This window comes from Myxocyprinus asiaticus, chromosome 31 (assembly GCF_019703515.2).
Source record: "Myxocyprinus asiaticus isolate MX2 ecotype Aquarium Trade chromosome 31, UBuf_Myxa_2, whole genome shotgun sequence".
In the NCBI taxonomy this organism is placed as follows: domain Eukaryota; kingdom Metazoa; phylum Chordata; class Actinopteri; order Cypriniformes; family Catostomidae; genus Myxocyprinus; species Myxocyprinus asiaticus.
This window is the reverse complement of record NC_059374.1, coordinates 40,982,252-41,002,236: the sequence shown is the minus strand read 5'-3', so window position 1 is coordinate 41,002,236 and position 19,985 is coordinate 40,982,252. Positions and strand designations below refer to the sequence as shown.

The following is a 19,985-nucleotide window of genomic DNA, read 5'->3' as shown; positions in this document are numbered from 1 at the left end:
GAGCGAGTTGTGTTCGATGCTTTAGCTATTCAGGCCAATTTGAGAAAGTGATTTTATATTATATAATTTATCATTCATGTTTCAAGTGAATGGCAGCCAGCTCTATATCAGCAAAGAGTGAATGAAATTGAGTGAGTGAATTCGGATGCTGACGTATCCATCTAGTGTTGGAGAGAGTGATGGAGCTGTCACAGAAACTTCATCACATACGCACTTTTATATTACATGTACATTACTTTGAACAATAAAGATAATACTAATGCTTGATATTCTTAAATAAGATAGTATATTAATACCATAAATCGTCTATACATTTTTACATTTATTTTCTATAAATTCAACAAATCTATCCATCATCAGTCTTTCTTTTCTTTCTATCTGTCTGTTTGCAACCATTTGGTGCACCCTAGCAACCAAAACACTGACTTCCATTAAAATGAGCTTAGATGGATATCTCCGCATCAGATATAGTATAGAGACTTCATTGTTGGCTCATTATTTGACTCAGGCCAGCAAGCAGCCTTTTGAGTATCACCCTGGTAAACATGCTAGGAACATGCTAGTAAAATGCTAAAACATACTAGCAAAACCTAGCTAAGTACTAAAACATGTTAGCAACGCCTAGCTAATTATTTAAACATGCAAGCAATGCCTAGTTAAGTGCTAAAACATAATAGCAACACCTAGCTAAGTGCAAAAACATGCTAGCAACGCCTAGCAAAGTGCTAAAATTAATTAGTAAAATACCTGGTTTAGATAAGTGATCAGATTCAGCCCCCTAAAAGTAACCATTACAAACTTGCTTAGGTGCAACCAATCACCTTTCAGATCACATACCTGACATTAATTGTAGTGGTTTTGATTACTTCAGAATAAAATCAGCTGTTCCATGAGAATTACATTAATAGTAGTGCATGGTAAAAAAAAATTCAAGGATTCACCATGATGGGGGCCTGGGTAGCTCAGCGAGTATTGACACTGACTACCAACCCTGGAGTCACGAGTTCGAATCCAGGGAGTGCTGAGTGACTCCAGCCAGGTCTCCTAAGCAACCAAATTGGCCCGGTTGTTAGGGAGGGTAGAGTCACATGGGGTAATCTCCTTGTGGTCACTATAATGTGGTTCGCTCTCAGTGGTGCACGTGGATGCCGCAGTGGATGGCGTGAAGCCTCCACACGAGCTATGTCTCCACAGTAACGTGCTCAACAAGCCACGTGACAAGATGCATGGATTGACGGTCGCAGAGGCAACTGAGATTCGTCCTCCACCACCAGGATTCAGGCGAGTCACTACGCTACCATGAGGACTTAGAACACATTGGGAATTGGCCATTCCAAATTGGGGAGAAAAAAAAACATGCTATCTATCTGTCTGTCCATCCGTTTCTCTGTCTGTCTATCAGTCTTTCTTTTCTATCTATCTGTCTGTTACTAACAAGCTAATTAAGCTTTTAAATCTTTTTTTAAACTTTCAGAACAGGCTCTTTCAAGCCAACTTCAAAGTTTGTCTACAAACTTTATTTGTCTAGTTAATCTTAATGTACAGATAAAAACTAATTTTATTATTTTTATAAAACAGCAGCTGTGTCTCGTTTGGAAGGCTGCGTCCTCCGGAGGTCACATTTGTCGGCCGCATACGTCATTGAGGCTGTCTCGTTTATGAAAAGCGAGTAGGACACTTCGAATGCAGCCTTCGAATGTGACCTTCTTTCATGGGAATTCAGAGGATGCATGAGGTGTATCCTTCGTGGGCACTCACAACCCACAATTCTTTGCTTCAATGGAAATGAACATCATTTGTCTAAATAAAATGATGCCAATTTGCCCGAAATGTGATGTTCAAATGCAAGTTAAGTTGAAGTACCTCAGTAGACAGGTGCAGAGTATATAATATGTATAATTATAATAATATATAATGTACACCTGTAAAGTCTATTTATTTTCTCTCTACATCATTATAACTCTCCTAAAATTTACCTCACACATTCCCTTCCAAAGGGACTTTGTTCACTCGAAGCACTCGCGCTTGTTAAAGAGTGGCGTGCTGTCATAGCAACCATGTTACGTTCTGTGTCCGTTTGTCCTACGAAGGCCATCTCGTTTAAATGAGGCTTGTTAAAATGAGGATGCTCGGTATACCGCAACCTTCAAAGGACGCGTCCTACCTAGTGCGCAGCCTTCGAAATGAGACACAGCTAGTGAGTTCCAGTCCTCAATTCTGATTGGATGAGAGGACGCTTTTATGGGCATTTCATGGCATTTTTGCGTGGGAAGGAGGTATCATTGAGGTCTTCGGGCGGGAGGCAGCACTGAGATGTGACTGGAGCAGAGATGGCAGGAAGTGAGATGGAAGACGGTGGAGAGGGAACTTTGAACGACGTAGATTGGAATATAGTTACTAGGAAAGGAAAAAGAAAGAAATCTCGAGGACATAGTTGCAGCGCAGATAGCGACGGGGGAAGAGCAAATCGGCAAGTACAAAAAATTAGGGAGGAATATAGGGTAGTCATTAAGTTTGAATTGCCAGGTTCCCGAAATCCTTTGAAACTAACTGATGCATTGAAGGATAAGTTGGGCACTATTGAACATGCAAAATTGTTACGTGATGGAAGTTTGTTGGTGTTTTGCAGAAATAGCAATGTGATAAGGCTTTACGATTGAAATCGCTGATGGGTAAACTGTAAAGTGTGTAAGAGCGGAAACGGGTGAAAGGTGTGATTTATAGAGTGTCAGTAGAAATGACTGAAGAAGAAATTAAGAATAACATTTCGGGGGCAAAAGTAATTCAAGCCAAGCGATTACCATATGTCAGAAACGAAGTGAAAAAGGACAGTTTGTCTGTAATGTTGCAGTTCCAAAGGGAAATTCTACTGTCTAGAGTGATGGTTGGGTTTATGAGTTACATGGTAAGAGAATATGTCTTATTTATTGCACACTTGGTTTGGAAGTTAAATTATAATTTTTTAATTATAATTAACATTTTTTATTAAATCTTACAATAACAAAGAAAAGCAAAACATATATATATATATATATATATATATATATATATATATATCCCCAAAAAACATGGGCCATGACTCCATCCTCCGATTGGCATCGCCAGCAGGTGGGTTTGTCTTTAAGACCAAGCCTATGCAATCTAGATGGGGTCCAATAAAATCTATGTAAAATTTTGAATAGCATAAGACGCACCCTTGCATCTCTAGATGCAGACTTAACGTTTTTAAGAATCCTAGCCCACACTCCCTCCTCCAATACCAAGTTGAAGTCTTTCTCCCTTACTGTCTTGAGGGAAGTTTAAGCTCTGACCCTCAGACTCTGAATTAACAGGGAGTAATACACTGATGCCTCATGACCTTTTCCAAAAGCAGTAATCACCACTTCCAGAGTATCTGCCGCTTTAGGGGGGTGTGTGCTACTCCCAAAAACAGTGCAAAGCAGGTGGCGCATCTGTAAATACCTATAAAACTGAGATCTGGGGATCCCAAAATGTTGAACCAGATTTTCAAACAAACACTCCACTCTCATATAAGACACCAAGTGTAGTAACCCCCCACCCAATCCACTCTGACAAGCAAAAAGGGGATTTACCGATACACAATCTTGGGTTCTGCCATATGCTTGAGGCAACATTTAAATAAATGTCTGATTCTGGACACTTTTGTCCATACCGAGTGTACATGCGAAATAACAGGGTGTAACTTAACTTCTCCGATTAGTTTGATAGAGAGACTTTGCAATGGTGAAATAGGGGCAAGAACTTCCTGTTCAATACCAAACCAGGGAGGGGCTTTCTCAGGTGGAAGTGACCAATGAGCCAAATGTCTGAGACCGAACGCATAGTAAAAAAATAAAATCTTGTGTAGGCCTAGCCCACCTTTGTCAATTGGCCTATGTAACTTATTGAAATGCAATCTGGGATGCTTACCATTACAAATGAAGGACTTTGCTATTCCATCAAATTGCTTGAAATAAGAGAGGGGGACATCTACAGGGAGAGATTGCAGCAGGTAGTTAAATTTTGGAATACAATTCATTTTAATAACATTAACCTCCCCAATCATAGATAAATGTAATGAAGCCCATCTTCCCACATCGCACAAAAACATTTTTTATTAAAGGGTCAAAATGAACTCTAACTAAATCAGACAAATTTGCTGGGAATAAAATCCCCAAATACTTAATGCCCTGTTTGAGCCACTGGAAGGTGCCCGGCTGGAAGGCCGTTACTGGACAGTACGCTGTCAGAGCCAAAGCTTCGGATTTAGACTAATTGACTTTGTATCCTGAGAACTTGGAAAAGGAATTAATAATTCTGTGGAGGCAAGTCATAGATCTAGTAGGGTCAGAGACGAATAATAAAATATCATCTGCATAAAGCAGAAGCTTATGCGCCACACCTCCCGCAATCACCCCTGGAAAATCATCCTCCTTTTTTATCGTGGCTGCTAATGGTTCCAGGGCAAGACAGAACAATAATGGGGAAAGAGGGCAACCCTGCCAGGTGCCCCTATCCAGAGTAAAATAATCTGAAATTAATCCGTTTGTTTGTACCGCTGCTACAGGATGTCTATAAAGTAAGTTAATCCAACCAATAAATGTACTCCCGAACCCATACATTTCCAAAATCTTAAAATGATAATCCCATTCTACCATATCAAACACCTTTTTGGCGTCAAGTGAGATGGCAGCGACCGGAGACTGATCATTCGCTACTGACCACATGATATTGATGAGATGCCTAATATTATCAGAAGAGCTACGGCCTCAAATAAACCCCACCTGATCTATATGTATAAGTGATGTCATAACTTAATCAATTATCCAGAATTTTTTACAAAATTTTTACATCTAACTGGATCAGGGAAATTGGGCGGTAACTTTTACACTTGCATGGATCTTTGTCCTTTTTAAGAATCAGACTGATGCGGGCTTGTGTCATGGTTGGCGGAAGCTTTCCATTCTTTAATGATTCTGTATAAACTTCTAACAAATGTGGAGCCAGTTCTGTAGCATAAGATTTGAAAAACTCAGAGGAAAAGCCGTCAGGCCCCGGAGCCTTGCCTGTAGGCAAGGCCTTAATTACCAGATCAAGCTCCTCCAAGGTTATCTCAGAATCAGATCATTTTTTTGCTCAATCGTCAGTTTAGGAAGATCTAATGATTCCACAAAATTCTAACACTTCATCAGTAGACGAAGACGTGGAACTATGGAGATCAAAGTAGAATTCTTTAAAAGCATTATGGCCGAGGTAAATATTTCACCACCAGCAGATTTCACCGAGGGAATGGTAGAAAAAGACTCTCTCTGCTTTATATATCTAGCCAAAAGTTTTCCTGCTTTGTCCCCCAACTCAAAGTATGACTGTCTTGCCCTGAATAACCAAAACTCCACTTTCCGCGACAAAATAGCATTATATCTATATTTCAATCGGGTAAATTCTCTGAGGCCATCAGATGACATACGGCGCTTCAGCTCTCCCTCGGCACTTTTAATATTTCCTTCCAACTCCACGAGTTCTCGTGCTTTGGATTTTTTGGTGAATGAGGCGTACTGTATGATCCGACCCCTAAGAACCGCCTTAAGTGCCTCCCAACCACGCCCACAGAAGATACTGAGGACCAGTTGGTCTCCATATAAACATTGATTTCAGTCTTTAACATTTGTTGGAAATCAGGATTTTGCAAAAGGGACACATTAAGGCATCAACTATATTTTTTATTTTTCTCTGTATATGGCAACACCTCTAAACTCACCAGGGTGTGATCTGAGACTAAGATATTTCCAATTGAGCAATCAACAACAGATGAAATGAGGGATTTGGATATATATATAAATAAAAAAAATCTATTCTAGAATAAATCATATGGACTGATGAAAAAAATTTATAGTCCCTACCAGATGGGTTCAAAAGTCTCCAAATATCTGTAAGACCAAGATTTTTACACATCCTGTGAAGCATCACTGTTGCTCTAGTGGGCTTACACACTTTTGTTTCACTATGATCAAGGACTGAGTCCATCAAAACATTAAAGTCTCCTCCCAGTATTATATCATGAGGGGTGCCAGCGGCTTGCAACATCCCTTCAAGATCTATAAAAAAGCCCTGATCATCAGTGTTAGGTGCATAAATATTAGTCAAAATCAACCTTTGCCCTTGAATTTCAGCTAAAACAATAATGACTCTCCCTAATTTATCTGTAGTCTGTTTGAGACATTTGAATTGTAGATGTTTATTAATCAGTATAATGACTCCCTTGCTCTTACTTGAGCCAACACTAAAGAAAACATGTCCACCCCATATCTTCCCAAATTTTTCAACTTCCTGCGGGGAGAGATGTGTTTCTTGAAGAAACACTATCATATTTCTTACGTTTAAGAAAAGTAATAACCTTCCTTCTTTTTATGGGGTGCCCCAACCCATTCACATTCCATGTGGAGAGAGATAGTACACTCATATTAACATTTGACATTTTGATATAGTACAAAAAATAAATTGTGTGTCAAAAACAAAATTATACAGACCACATTCCCCATTAGTGAAACAATCAAACCCCGAACTTCCCCCCCGAACAAAACAAACAGAACAAAACCGGCATCCCGGTTCCCCGGATGGTCGAGTCAATTCACTCGGAGGCCGCATAAAAGTATATACCATGACTTACGCAATCCGTCAACTTTATAAAAGACATCCTTTGTGTGAGCATGTAGATATTTTGCAGTCATCCGTAGTGTCCACTCTCAAACTGGCTGGGAACTTCAATGCAAAAGTAATCTTTTGTCAATGCAAAAGGTTCTTTAAGGAAAAAAGTTATTCACAAAACAAACTCCAGCTGCTCAGCAGAGCCAACGCAAAAAGAAAAAAAAAAACAGATTCCTCAAAAACCAGAGTAAGTACAGCGAGTCGACCAACTTACATGAGAAACACCCAATGGTTTACTCACCAATTGATTCTATAAAAGACATTGCCTGATTGGGACATGTAAATACTTTGCGACCGTCCTTCGTTTCTATTCTCAGTTTGGCCGGAAACATCAGAGCAAAAGTGATCTTTCGCCGATGTAAGAGTTTCTTACAATCCTTGAACCGATCGCGTTTCTCTCTTGTCGAACTCGCAAAGTCCGGGAACAAGAAAATATTATGGTTCTTCCAAGAAAGCTTCCCTTTGCTCCTCGCATGGCACAACACAAGATCTTTATCGGATGATCTCAGAAATTTGGCCAGAATCGATCGGGGCCTATTTCCCTCAGCAAATCTGTGAGCTGGGACTCTGTGAGCTCGCTCGATTTCCAGTTTATGGCCTGTTATGTCAAGCAGACTCGGGAAAAGCTCGTCTGGGAATTTCACTATATTTCTGCCCTCCTCATGCTCAGGAATTCCAACAATTCGAACATTATTCCTGCGGCTTCTATTCTCAAGATCTTCAAGCTTTTCAAGGAGATGTTCCAAATCAACTTTGGTTGCGGGCAGATTAGCGGTTAATTCCCTCTCCGAAGACTCCAGACAATTGATTCGTCTCTCAACATCAGTCACTCTTGTAACTAACTCTTTTAGAATTTTATTTCCATCGCCGTAATCGATTAACGTATTACAGCGAGATCCTCTAAGTCAGCAAGAAACTTCGTCAGCATCACCGACATGTTAGACAACTGACGCTGGATCACCTCTCCTGCCGCACCATCCAAATCGAGTCCCCGGTCTGTAGGCCTGTCGGGGCTTTCATCCTGAACACGTAAGTGTCTTTTAATGTCTCCAGAGCCCAAGGATTTTGACTTCTTTGCCATGTTTTGCATCAAAGAGCAAATGTGTAACTGGGTGTATTGAATTTCACCAGATTATAACATGAAAATAATTACAAATGTAGCAAAGTATGCAGAGCTCGTCACTCACACATCTGCTTCTTGCATGGCGTCACGTGACCGGTAGTAGTCATAGCTGTGTTTTGCGATATAGAAAAAGCTTATGATATGCTGTGAAAAGATGGTCTTTTAATAAAAATGAAATCTTTGGGTATCGGAGGAAGAGTTTATAATTGGGTATTGGACTTTTTATTCAATCGGACAATTCAAGTTAGGGTGGGAACGTTTTACTCTAGTACGTATCAAATTGAAAATGGAACACCACAGGGAAGTGTATGTAGTCCGCTTTTATTTAATATCATGATTAATTATATCTTTAGTCAAGTAGAATCTAATATGGGAAGATCATTGTATGCTGATGATGAAGCATTGTGGAAGAGAGGGCGGAATGTGGTATTCACAGCTAACAAAGTTCAGACAGCAATAAACCAAGACTATAGCAAAGACCCAAGTTATATGCTTCTGAAAAAAGAAACATATTCCAGTTGGTTTGACACTTTGTGGCCATCCGCTTGAGCAGGTGTCAGTTATTAAGTTCTTGGGAGTATGGCTGGATAAAAAAATTAACATTCGGTATGCATATAGAGAAATTGGTGACAAAATGCAAAAAAGCCCTGAATGTCATGAGATGCCTGGCAGGATGCGAGTGGGTTGCAAGCCACAACTCATTCAGAAACATCTGTTGTGCCCTTGTTAGATCTGCAATAGATTATGGTTGCATGACTTACGATTCAGCATGTAAGACACTTCTAAAGAAAACTGATGTAGTGCAGAATCAGGCACTTGGAATATGCTTTGGAGCTTTCAGAACATCTTCAATAACAGCTTTGCAAGTGGAGATTTGTGAAATGCCGCTAAAACTGAGACTACAACAGCTCTCCATGGTGTATTGGGTATCATTAAAGGGGCACAAGGATGTACATCCTGCCAAGTCTGTGTTTGATGAATGCTGGGAGCATACTCGAGGCAACAGCCAAAGTCTTGGTTGGATAGGGACTAGATTAGCCCAGTCAATGGGATTGGACCATAGTAATTATAGCCAAACTGTGCCATTGCCCACAATTCCACCATGGTTTTTTCCAATGCCTTGCGTAGACATTCATTTACTCCAAGAAACTAAGAAAAATGAGCTATTCTCAGAAGAATACGTTGTACAGCAGTACATGGAACATAAGTACAGCCACATGATGCATATCTTTACAGATGGATCAAAAGATCCAATCTCAGGGAACACTGGAGCAGCCATTTTTGTACCTAAATATCAGGTATCTATCAGAAAGAGAACATCAGACAACTTATCAGTATTTACTGTGGAATCAGCTGCAATTCTCATTGCTCTTCAGTGGGTGGAGGATATGAATGTTGAGAGAGGAGTTATATGTACAGATTCTATGGCAGCCCTGATATGCTTGCAATCTGGCCATTCTGATAGTAGACAAGATATTATATTTGAAATCTTGTAAGTATTATATAGGTTAAGTAATGGAGGTTTTTCCATCACATTTCTTTGGGTTCCTGCACATGTAGGAGTGGAGGGTAATGAGGTAGCAGATAAACTTGCAAATAACTCACTTAAATGCTGTAATGTAGAGATTACCATCAATATGAGTAAATCGGAAGCCAAGACTTGTATTCGCGAAACGGTAAATAACATCTGGCAAAATCTATGGCAAGGAGAGGTAAAGGGGTGGCATCTGTTTAAAATTCAGAAAAATGTGGGAACAGGAGATTTGATTCCTGTATTAAGAAGAAAGGATGATTCAATAATTACCAGACTTCATATAGGACACACAGGGTTGAATGCCAATTTACATAAAATCAATAAGCATTCCACAGGAATGTGCAGTAAGTGCAATGAGCTAGAAACAGTTGAACACATCCTTATACATTGTACAGCATATAACAATGAAAGGCAAGTAATGCAGGCAAAGTTGCAGGAAATGGAAATTAATATTATGTCTCTAGAAACTCTTCTGGCTAAAAAGCATGGGAGAATACCAATGAAAGACGCAGTTTTTTTTTTATTTTTTTTAAAGCAACAGGAGTTGAGTCTAGAATATGGTTTATTTATTTATTTATTTTTAAAGTATATATAGAGAGAGAGAGAGTAATAATTTGTATGTCCCATCGATGCGCCACACTCCAGTTCAGTTGGTGGCGGTAATGCACCAAAAGCTGGTTTGCCAACCGCCAAGAAACAGAAAAGAAAGACGAAGAAGAAGGAGGAGGCATTTTTGCGCCTTTGAAGAGGACTGCATGTGGGAAGGAGACGCCACTCGACTCGAAGCATCGTTCCTAACGAAAGTAAGATATATTATTTATTTATTTATTTATTTCACGAAGGAGCTTCCACAAGACTGTTAGCAAAGGGTACATTCATACAGCAATGCTCCCTTCAGAGTGCCCACATGAAGAGCTCTACCCTTCATAGTGAGTAGGGTATAGGCACGATTACTTTCGATTAGATTTTCGCCCTTTGTGTAACTCCGTTTCTTTGTTTTTGTGAGTCACTCAAGAATCAAATGATTTGTTTTAAAACAAGGAGTCGTTCACCACCGAAACAATGGAAGTGAACGAGAATGAAAAGATTCATTAAATAATACTGATTCTTTTACGAACTAAACAGCACGTGTTCAAGTCAGAGTATGTGAGTTGTGCAGAGAGCGAGTTGTGTATGATGCTTTAGCTAATCTGACCAATTTTGGACTGAAACGTAAGTGATTTTATATTATTTACTTTTTCGAGACCTGCTGGTACCTACGGCTGATATACGAAACAACACTCTTGCTTATGTGACTGTGATATTTCTTACATATAAAACAGCTTTTATGTGTTTTGCTTATGATATGATACAGTCTTTTGATCAAGTTAGTCCACTCGGCGGCATCTTGGGAACGCTCTCCGGCAGCTATTTTTCTATGTAAACAAGCGGCATACAAGTGCAGCTCCAATCTACTGGAATGGGAAAAGACAGAAATCTCCGAAACTGTTGGTCAAGATTACGATCATATAACATATTTCAAGTAAGCAGTAAAATCTAAACACTGGTGTCACGAATTGTGCTGCTTTACCTCGGATTACGCTTTTGAAAAACCGCCATTTTCCCGGCTTGCGGCGCGCATGCGCGTTCTGGAGTTGATTGAAAGGCGATGTCTGTATCTAAAAGTTGATTGGCTCCTTTACCTGTTAGGCGGGACTTCCTTTCTACATCTGTTGACCGTTTGGCGTTCCAATTTCTCCTGTTCATTTAAGTGGCCTGTCTCTGCTATATAGTTTTACTTATTTTTTTTATTGCTTTTTTATTATTATTGCTTTTAAAGGCAAAACATTAACAGTGCACATACACACAAAATGTAAACGTGCAGTTTGAACATTCTGTACATGGGCATAAATACACTCACTGAGACATAAAATTAAAATTAAAAAACAAACAAACAGTGAAACATATATATGTCATGAGACAGGAAAGATCTCATCATAGCATATAAGAAAATATATACATTTTCTGTTATTAATTACCCTCAAAGGCTTGATTAAATATTTAGTTTCCAGCAAAAATTCTGCAATTCTAGTTATTCTAGTTAATTTTTGTTTATGAATGTAATATTTCGCTACAAGAATAAGAAAATTAGCAGTAGACTCATTGTCTTCATAATAGCAAATGATAAAATTATAGCTTAATTTTACTTTAGAAAAACAGTAATTACTCAATTCACTCCAAAAAAAGAAAAAAAAAAAGAAAAGAAATCTTACACAGATAAAACAGGTGACTGAGACTTTCCCTCTCACTTTTACAAAAAGTGCATGTATCATTCACATCACAGTACTTGGATAGAAGTGCATTACATGGGTAGATTTTGTGCAATATTTTAGAATGAACTTCTTTTGAATTTATTAGATATACAATACTTGTATGGTAACAACCATGTTTTCCTCCAATGATTATTATTAATAAGAAAAGTCAAAAGAATTTCCCTCTTGGGGAAATTGAAGTTCGGGAATGTAATAATTGCCAAATAAACTTATTACAGGATTTACTCAGTGAGACTCCTTAAGACAGTTGGGGCAGTTGTTTATGGTATATCTCTTAACTTAAAGAAGATTTCATTAAAAAAAATTACACTTATTGGAATGTCTTTTATAACGGAGTGGTATTCTTTAAAGGGAACAGGGTGTTGGTAAGTCTTCATAAACTCATACGATAACAGATCACATTTACTATCAAATAAGTCTGCAACAAGTATTATATTTTTACTGAACCCTTCGTCCAATAAAATTGACCTGTTTTTAGTCTTGACATCGCCATTATTCCAAAGAATAGTCTTGTGGAGGGACAAGTTGTGATTGTACAATAACTTCCAGGCTAACAAAGCTTGCTGGTGAAATTGAGCCAATTTGATAGGTAGTTTGCCTATAGAATAGTTACTATTCATTAGAAAAGAGAGGCCACCAATTTTTTTAAAAAGATATTGTTGGGAGGGGGCCTGGGTAGCTCAGCGAGTATTGACGCTGACTACCACCCCTGGAGTTGCGAGTTCGAATCCAGGGTGTGCTGAGTGACTCCAGCCAGGCCTCCTAAGCAACCAAATTGGCCCGGTTGCTAGGGAGGGTAGAGTCACATGGGGTAATCTCCTCGTGGTCGTGATTAGGGGTTCTTGCTCTCAATGGGGTGCATGGTAAGTTGTGCGTGGATCGCAGAGAGTAGCTTGAGCCTCCAAATGCGGAGTCTCTGCGGTGTCATGCACAGCGAGTCACGTGAAAAAATATGTGGACTGACGGTCTCAGAAGCAGAGGCAACTGAGACTTATCCTCTGCCACCTGGATTGAGGTGAGTAACAGCGCCACCACAAGGACCTACTAAGTAGTGGGAATTGGGCATTCCAAATTGGGAGAAAAGGGGATTAAATAAAAAAGATATTATTGGGAATAAAATACCATAAATAGTCATTGCCAAGTAAACATCTTTTCAACCAGTTAACTTTGAATATGTTGTTAATATCAACAAAATTAAGTATTTTTTAAGTATTAAAAGTATCTTTTATTTGCAAAAAAAAATCAAAAATAACAGTCAGTATCTGGTGTGGCCACCAGCTGCATTAAGTACTGCAGTGCATCTCCTCATGGACTGCACCAGATTTGCCAGTTCTTGCTGTGAGATGTTACCCCACTCTTCCACAAAGGCACTTGCAAGTTCCTGGACATTTCTGGGGGGAATGGCCCTCCACCTCCAAATCGATCCCACTCCAGAGTACAGGCCTCGGTGTACCGCTCATTCCTTTGACGATAAATGCGAGTCCGACCATCACCCCTGGTGAGACAAAACTGTGACTCGTCAAATTAAAAGAGCACTTTTTGATGTCTGGTAAGGACCTGCCTTACAACAGGCCTACAAGCCCTCAGTCCAGCCTCTCTCAGCCTATTGCGGACAGTCTGAGCACTGATGGAGGGATTGTGCGTTCCTGGTGTAACAGTTGATGTTGCCATCCTGTACCTGTCACACAGGTGGGATATTCGGATGTACCGATCCTGTGCAGGTGTTATGCGTGGTCTGCATCTTTCTTTTGGTGTTTTTCAGAGTCAGTAGAAAGGTCTCTTTAGTGTCTTATGTTTTTATAACTGTGACCTTAATTGCCTACCGTCTGTAAGCTGTTAGTGTCTTAACGACCGTTCCACAGGTGCATGTTCATTCATTGTTTATGGTTCATTGAACAAGTATGGAAAACATTGTTTAAACCCTTTACAGTAAAGATCTGTAAAGTTATTACAGAGATACAAAATGATCTTTAAAATACAGTGTCCTGATAAAAGGATGTTTCTCTCTTTGCTGAGTTTATTTAAAACTGGGATGATTTACACTTGGTTCTTAAAAAACAAAGATTATCATCCTCTAACTGTGAAATTTGAATCTCCTTATTAAAGATGTTAAGACCAGTAAAGCTCTTGTTGCGCAAAATATTGATGGCTAAAATTTCTACTATGAATAAAAAGGTGCTTAAGACAACCCTGACATATTCCAAGAAGGATAGAAAACCTTGTAGATGTATGCAAATTTAATATTATACAACTATTAATATCTCTTAATTGTACAACATTAATACATTTTTTTTTTTCCCCAAATCCAAAGGCATCTAAATGTTTGAAAAGAAATTGGTGTTCTACCGTATCGAATGCTTTATAAAAGTTGAGAAATAAAATTATTGCATCTGAATTAACTTCCATGTAGTCTATAAGGTCCAAAACAAGTCAGACATTACATTTAATATGACGTCCTTTCATTAAGCCAGTGTTGTGTTTCATTTATAACATGTAGACATTGTTTTAATCTCATGGCATATACTGTTGCGATCAGCTTATAATCAAAATTCAGAAGTATAATAGGTCGCCAGTTATCGATTAGGGATATATCTTTGTCTGATTTTGGAATGAGAGGAATCAAACCTTGTTTCATGGTAAAAGTCATTGTACCATTTTCTAAGCATTCCTGAATCATTAAAAATAAAGGCTGCTCTAGTAATTCCCAAAAGTGGACAAATAATTCTAAAGTGAGGCCATCAGAACCTGGAGACTTTCCCGTTTTCATTGATTTCTGTGCTTCTTTGATCTCCTGTAAAATTATAGGTGATTCGCAAATTAATTTAGATTCTTCATTAATTTGGGGTATAGCGTTTTATCCTGTTGAAAGTAAGACTCACATTTACTTGCCTGAAAATGGGGGGTGTATACTTTTTTTTTATTTTTTTTTTATAGAAATTAGTAACCTTCTATTTTTCACAGTTCACACCTTCATTGAAGCCACTCCCACAACAATTTAGCAATAAATACTGTGAATATTCCCATCATCCTACAAGAGAAGTTCTTCAGACCAGCAGGAAGAACTGAAATCTGTGTGATATACTATGGTGAAGATGGAGTTTGTTAAAGAAGAGAGAGAAGACATGAGTTATCCAGAATCATCCAGAATAAAACATGAAGATACTGAGGAACAAATAGGTTGGTGTCCATTCTTGAATCTTCATTATTGACTGCTGAGGAACATTAATGTAACAAAACTTCACCAGATTTAGTGTCTGTAGTTAGAAAATCAGAGGAACTGTGAAATAACAGACAATAGAGCAACAGATCATAAGATTTTATTGCAGTTGTCTTCCTGATTGAGAATGACTGAATTAACCTTCTAAGATCATCAGATACTTACCCTGATACTTCACCTTCTGCTATTAAATCAGGATTCACTTTTATTTTCACATTTGACCCTCATGAATTGATTTTTGATCATTTAATGTGTTTTAGATCTGAAGGAAGTGAAAGAGGAGAGTCAAGAACTGAATGAAGTGGAGGAGAAACATCATAACTTCAAAACAGAAGAAAATGATTTTAGCTGCTCACAGACTGAAATGAATTTCTCACAAGAGAGAACTCAAAAAACAGAAGCTGAAAACTCTTTCACCTGCCCTCAGTGTGGAAAGACTTTAAAAAGTAAAAGTGCCCTTAAGATGCATTTAAGAATTCACACTGGAGAGAAACCTTTCACATGTCAGCAGTGTGGAAAGAGTTATGCACGTAAAGACCACCTTCAGATGCATTTAAAAATTCACACCGGAGAGAAACCTTTCACATGTCAGCAGTGTGGAAACCGTTTCAAATCTAAAATCACCCTTAAAAAACATTTAAAAATTCACACTGGGGAGAAACCTTTCACCTGCCCTCAGTGTGGAAAGAGTTTCACTGATAAATCATCTCTCAAATATCATATTGGCTGTCACTCTAGTGAAAAGCCATTTAATTGCGATCAGTGCGGTAAACATTTTACGAGAACGTCTCTTCTAAAAACACACCTGAAAATTCATACAAATGAGAGGCCTTATGTGTGTTCTGTTTGTGGAAATAGTTTTTCACGACTGGAACATTTGAAAGATCATCAGAAAAGACACGCTGGTATTAGAGATCACGTGTGCTCTGAGTGTGAGAAGAGCTTTACTACAGCCAACCAATTGAAAACGCACCAGAGAATTCACACCGGAGAGAAACCTTTCACATGTCAGCAGTGTGGAAAGAAGTTTACATATATAAGTAATCTTAACAATCACTTGAGAATTCACACTGGAGAGAAACCTTACACATGTCAGCAGTGTGGAAAGCGCTTCAGATTTCATGCACAAATTAATGGACACATGATAATTCACACTGGAGAGAAGCCGTACACTTGCCCTCAGTGTGGAAAGAGTTTCTCTGATAAAACATCTCTCAGATCCCATATTAACGATCACTCTGGTGAAAGACCATTTAACTGCGATCAGTGCAGTAAACATTTCACGACAATGTCACTTCTAAAAAGACACCTGAAAATTCATACAAATGAGAAGCCTTAAGGCGGATTTATACTTCTGCGTCAAACATTCATAGTTCTGCATTTTTGTGTCTGTGTCATCTACATTCATACAGCAATGCCATGCTCCCTTCAGAGTGCCCACACCAAGAGCTCTGTCCTTCATAGTGAGTAGGGTATAGGGATGATTATTTTCGATTAGATTTTCGCCCTTTGTGCCACTCCGTTTCTTCGTTTTTGTGAGTCACTAAAGACTCAAATGATCCGTTACAAAACAAGGAGTCATTCACCATTAATACTGATTCTTTTACGAACTAAACAGCACAAGTTCAAACCAGAGTATTGCTGTGTAATGTGGAGAAAATGCAATTATGCCTCCTCCTTGTTTATTTTATGTTTTGATACATTTAGCCAACATATTAAATCAAATGTTTTGTTTACAAGAAATACATGAAACTGAGTGAACTGCTGTTATCTGTAAAGTGTTACACGTTTAATCTGAGTACGTATAACATTTGCATACTACTGTATGTTTACCCATTATTGTTGTATGTATTAAATGAGGTTAAACAATTTATTATATACAGTTGATGTCAGAAGTTTACATACACCTTAGCCAAAAACATTTAAACTCAGTTTTTCATGATTCGAGACATTTAATCGTAGAAAACATTCCCTGTCTTAGGTCAGTTAGGATCACTATTTTAAGAATATGAAATGTCAGAATAATAGTAGAGAGAATGATTTATTTCAGCTTTTATTCCTTTCATCACATTCCCAGTGGGTCAGAAGTTTACATACACTTTGTTAGTATTTGGTAGCATTGCCTTTAAATTGTTTAACTTGGGTCAAACGTTTTGGGTAGCCTTCCACAAGCTTCTCACAATAAGTTGCTGGAATTTTGGCCCATTCCTCCAGACAGAACTGGTGTAACTGAGTCAGGTTTGTAGACCTCCTTGCTCGCACACGCTTTTCAGTTCTGCCCACAAATGTTCTATCGGATTGAGGTCAGGGCTTTGTGATGGCCACTCCAATACCTTGACTTTGTTGTCCTTAAGACATTTTGCCACATCTTTGGAGGTATGCTTGGGGTCACTGTCCATTTGGAAGACCCATTTGCGACGAGCTTTAACTTCCTGGCTGATGTCTTGAGACGTTACTTCAATATATCCACATAATTTTCCTTCCTCATGATGCCATCTATTTTGTGATGTGCACCAGTCCCTCCTGCAGTAAAGCAACCCCACAACATGATGCTGCCACCCCCATGCTTCATGGTTGGGATGGTGTTCTTCAACTTGCAAGCCCCACATTAGAGTGACCACAAGGAGGTTACCCCATGTGACTCTACCCTCCCTAGCAACTGGGCCAATTTGGTTGCTTAGGAGACCTGGCTGGAGTCACTCAGCACGCCCTGGATTCAAACTCGTGACTCCAGGGGTGGTAGTCAGCATCAATACTCGCTGAGGCCCCCCTAGCCCCACCCTCTTTCCTCCAAACATAACGATGGTCATTATGGCGAAACAGATACATTTTTTTTTTTCATTAGACCAGAGGCCATTTTTTCAAAAAGATCTTTGTCCCCATGTACACTTGCAAACTGTTGTCTGGCTTTTTTATGGCGTTTTTGGAGCGGTGACTTCCTTGCCGAGCAGCCTTTCATGTTATGTCGACATAGAACTTCATCTCTAGGACACACAATGCGTCTCCTTCCTGAGCGGTATGATGGCTGCATGGTCCCATGGTGTTTACACTTGCGTACTATTGTGTGTACAGGTGAATGTGGTACCTTCAGGCGTTTGGAAATTTCTCCCAAGGATGAACCAGACTTGTGGAGGTCCACAATTTTTCTTTCTGAGGTCTTGGCTGATTTCTTTAGATTTTCCCATGATGTCAAGCAAAGAAGCACTGAGTTTGAAGGTAGGCCTTAAAATACATCCACAGGTACACCTCCAATTCAGTACACCTCCTATCAGAAGCTAATTGGATAACTGTCTAAAGGCTTGATATTTTCTGGAATTTTCCAAGCTGCTTAAAGGCACAGTTATGTTAGTGTATGTAAACTTCTGACCCACTAGAATTGTGATATAGTCAATTAAAAGTGAAACGATCTGTCTGTAAACAATCCTGGAAATATTACTCATGTCATGCACAAAGTAGATGTTCTAAACGACTTGCCAAAACTATAGTTTGCCAATATAAAATCTGTGGAGTGGTTAAAATGAGTTTTAATGGCTTAAACCTAAGTGTATGTAAACATCTGACTTCAACTAAGACCAGAGTGAACATGTTTCTGTACAATGGACATGTATGAATGTGTTATACAGACAAAATGTCAGCCAAAAGGAGAGAAGGAGGGCTAAGAGCAGAGAGAGAAAATGGTTGGCAGATTTGGATTTATGATCCAGCTGCAAGAGATGGCAGCATAGAGTTGAATTCGAGGTCAAGAAGATAAATGACTGTACAAGTATTTTATTTGACTTAATACATGTTTTTCTCTAAGTTAGAAAAACATATATATGTAATATTTTATATTATATATAGAAGTAAAAACAGATATATCACCATGGATGGAGGGCAGGCAAGGTGTGATGGACAGAAGCAGAGAAAAACTCATCGTTGTCGACAGAGGCAAAGCGAAGACAATTTAAATAGACTTTGAGGCGGACTTGAAATTACAACTCACATCACCAGCTGGGCATTTACTGATAAACAGGTCGTCTATAAAAGACTGATGCTATGATTATCACATCAGATGCTGTTCGTTTGAACAGTATCTCTGATGCCAGAAGTCTTGCTGATAATGCCTTTGATTGAATAACTTTTTTGATTTTTGTACTTTATTTTTTTTACTTTGTATTTACCTAGAATGTTTTGACTGCTAGAAAATAAATTGTAACTAATAAATTGAATTTTATTGATTACAAGAAATGCCTACTGAGTCTTTGATTTTTCATGTTTTGAGATTGTGAGCAAGAACATGCCACGAGTAGTTTTTTTTTTTTGTCCCAGTTGTATTTGTTTTTAAATGTTATAATTTAGGCCAGATTCGACAGACTTTACCTAACCTGAGAATAACAAAAATAAGGTAAAAGGTTAAGATACGCACTGCAAAACAGTATGTGAGCTGTGCAAAGAGCGCGTTGTGTTTGATGCTTTAGCTATTCAGGCCAATTTGAGAAAGTGATTTTATATTATATAATTTATCATTCGCTGTTTCCTATAAAGTGAATGGCAGCCAGCTCTATATCAGCAAAGAGTGAATGAAATTGAGTGAGTGAATTCGGATGCTGACGTATCCATCTAGTGTTGGAGAGAGTGATGGAGCTGTCACAGAAACTTCATCACATACGCACTTTTATATTACATGTACATTACTTTGAAAAATAAAGATAATACTAATGCTTTATATTTTTTTGTAATTAACATTTTAATTAAATCATACAATAACAATGAAATGTACAACATATAAATATATATAAAATCAACATTTAAACCCCCCCTCCCCTGAAAAAAAAACAACCCTGTGGTCAAACATAAGAAAATATATAAAAATAGAAATCAAACCGACACACATATATACATATATATATAAAAAATATATAAATAAAACACACACACACACACACACAAATAAATACATACATAATAATCATACTAACTATAATACACTACTCTCTCCACACCCCACCCGAGAGCCCTCCAAAAACTCCAAATACCTGCCCCATTTCCGAATAAACCAAGCCACCCTGTCTTCCCGATGACACCTCCTCATAAGCTGCCACCCTCCCCACCTCC

General features: G+C 38.6%; 2 protein-coding genes across 8 annotated transcripts in view; both read left to right on the top strand.

Moving 5' to 3' along the window:
• LOC127422620 (gastrula zinc finger protein XlCGF7.1-like) overlaps nt 1–19,985 on the top strand; it is a 117,163-nt gene that overhangs the window by 16,363 nt on the left and 80,815 nt on the right. The gene's annotated exons all lie outside the window — the stretch shown is intronic.
• Nucleotides 1–19,985, top strand: part of LOC127422613 (gastrula zinc finger protein XlCGF8.2DB-like) — an 88,892-nt gene that overhangs the window by 49,275 nt on the left and 19,632 nt on the right. The window contains exons 1-3 of one of the 4 annotated variants that reach the window (XM_051666332.1): nt 10,069–10,165; nt 14,636–14,851; nt 15,152–19,170. The exons of 1 other annotated variant lie outside the window; for it this stretch is intronic. In XM_051666332.1, coding sequence (XP_051522292.1) covers nt 14,758–14,851; nt 15,152–16,230 — 1,173 coding nt within the window. In that variant the 5' untranslated portion in view covers nt 10,069–10,165; nt 14,636–14,757 and the 3' untranslated portion in view covers nt 16,231–19,170. Of the gene's footprint in view, nt 1–10,068; nt 10,166–14,635; nt 14,852–15,151; nt 19,172–19,985 lie in introns of those variants that run through there. 2 more of the 4 variants (XM_051666335.1, XM_051666333.1) reach the window with 2 other exon arrangements.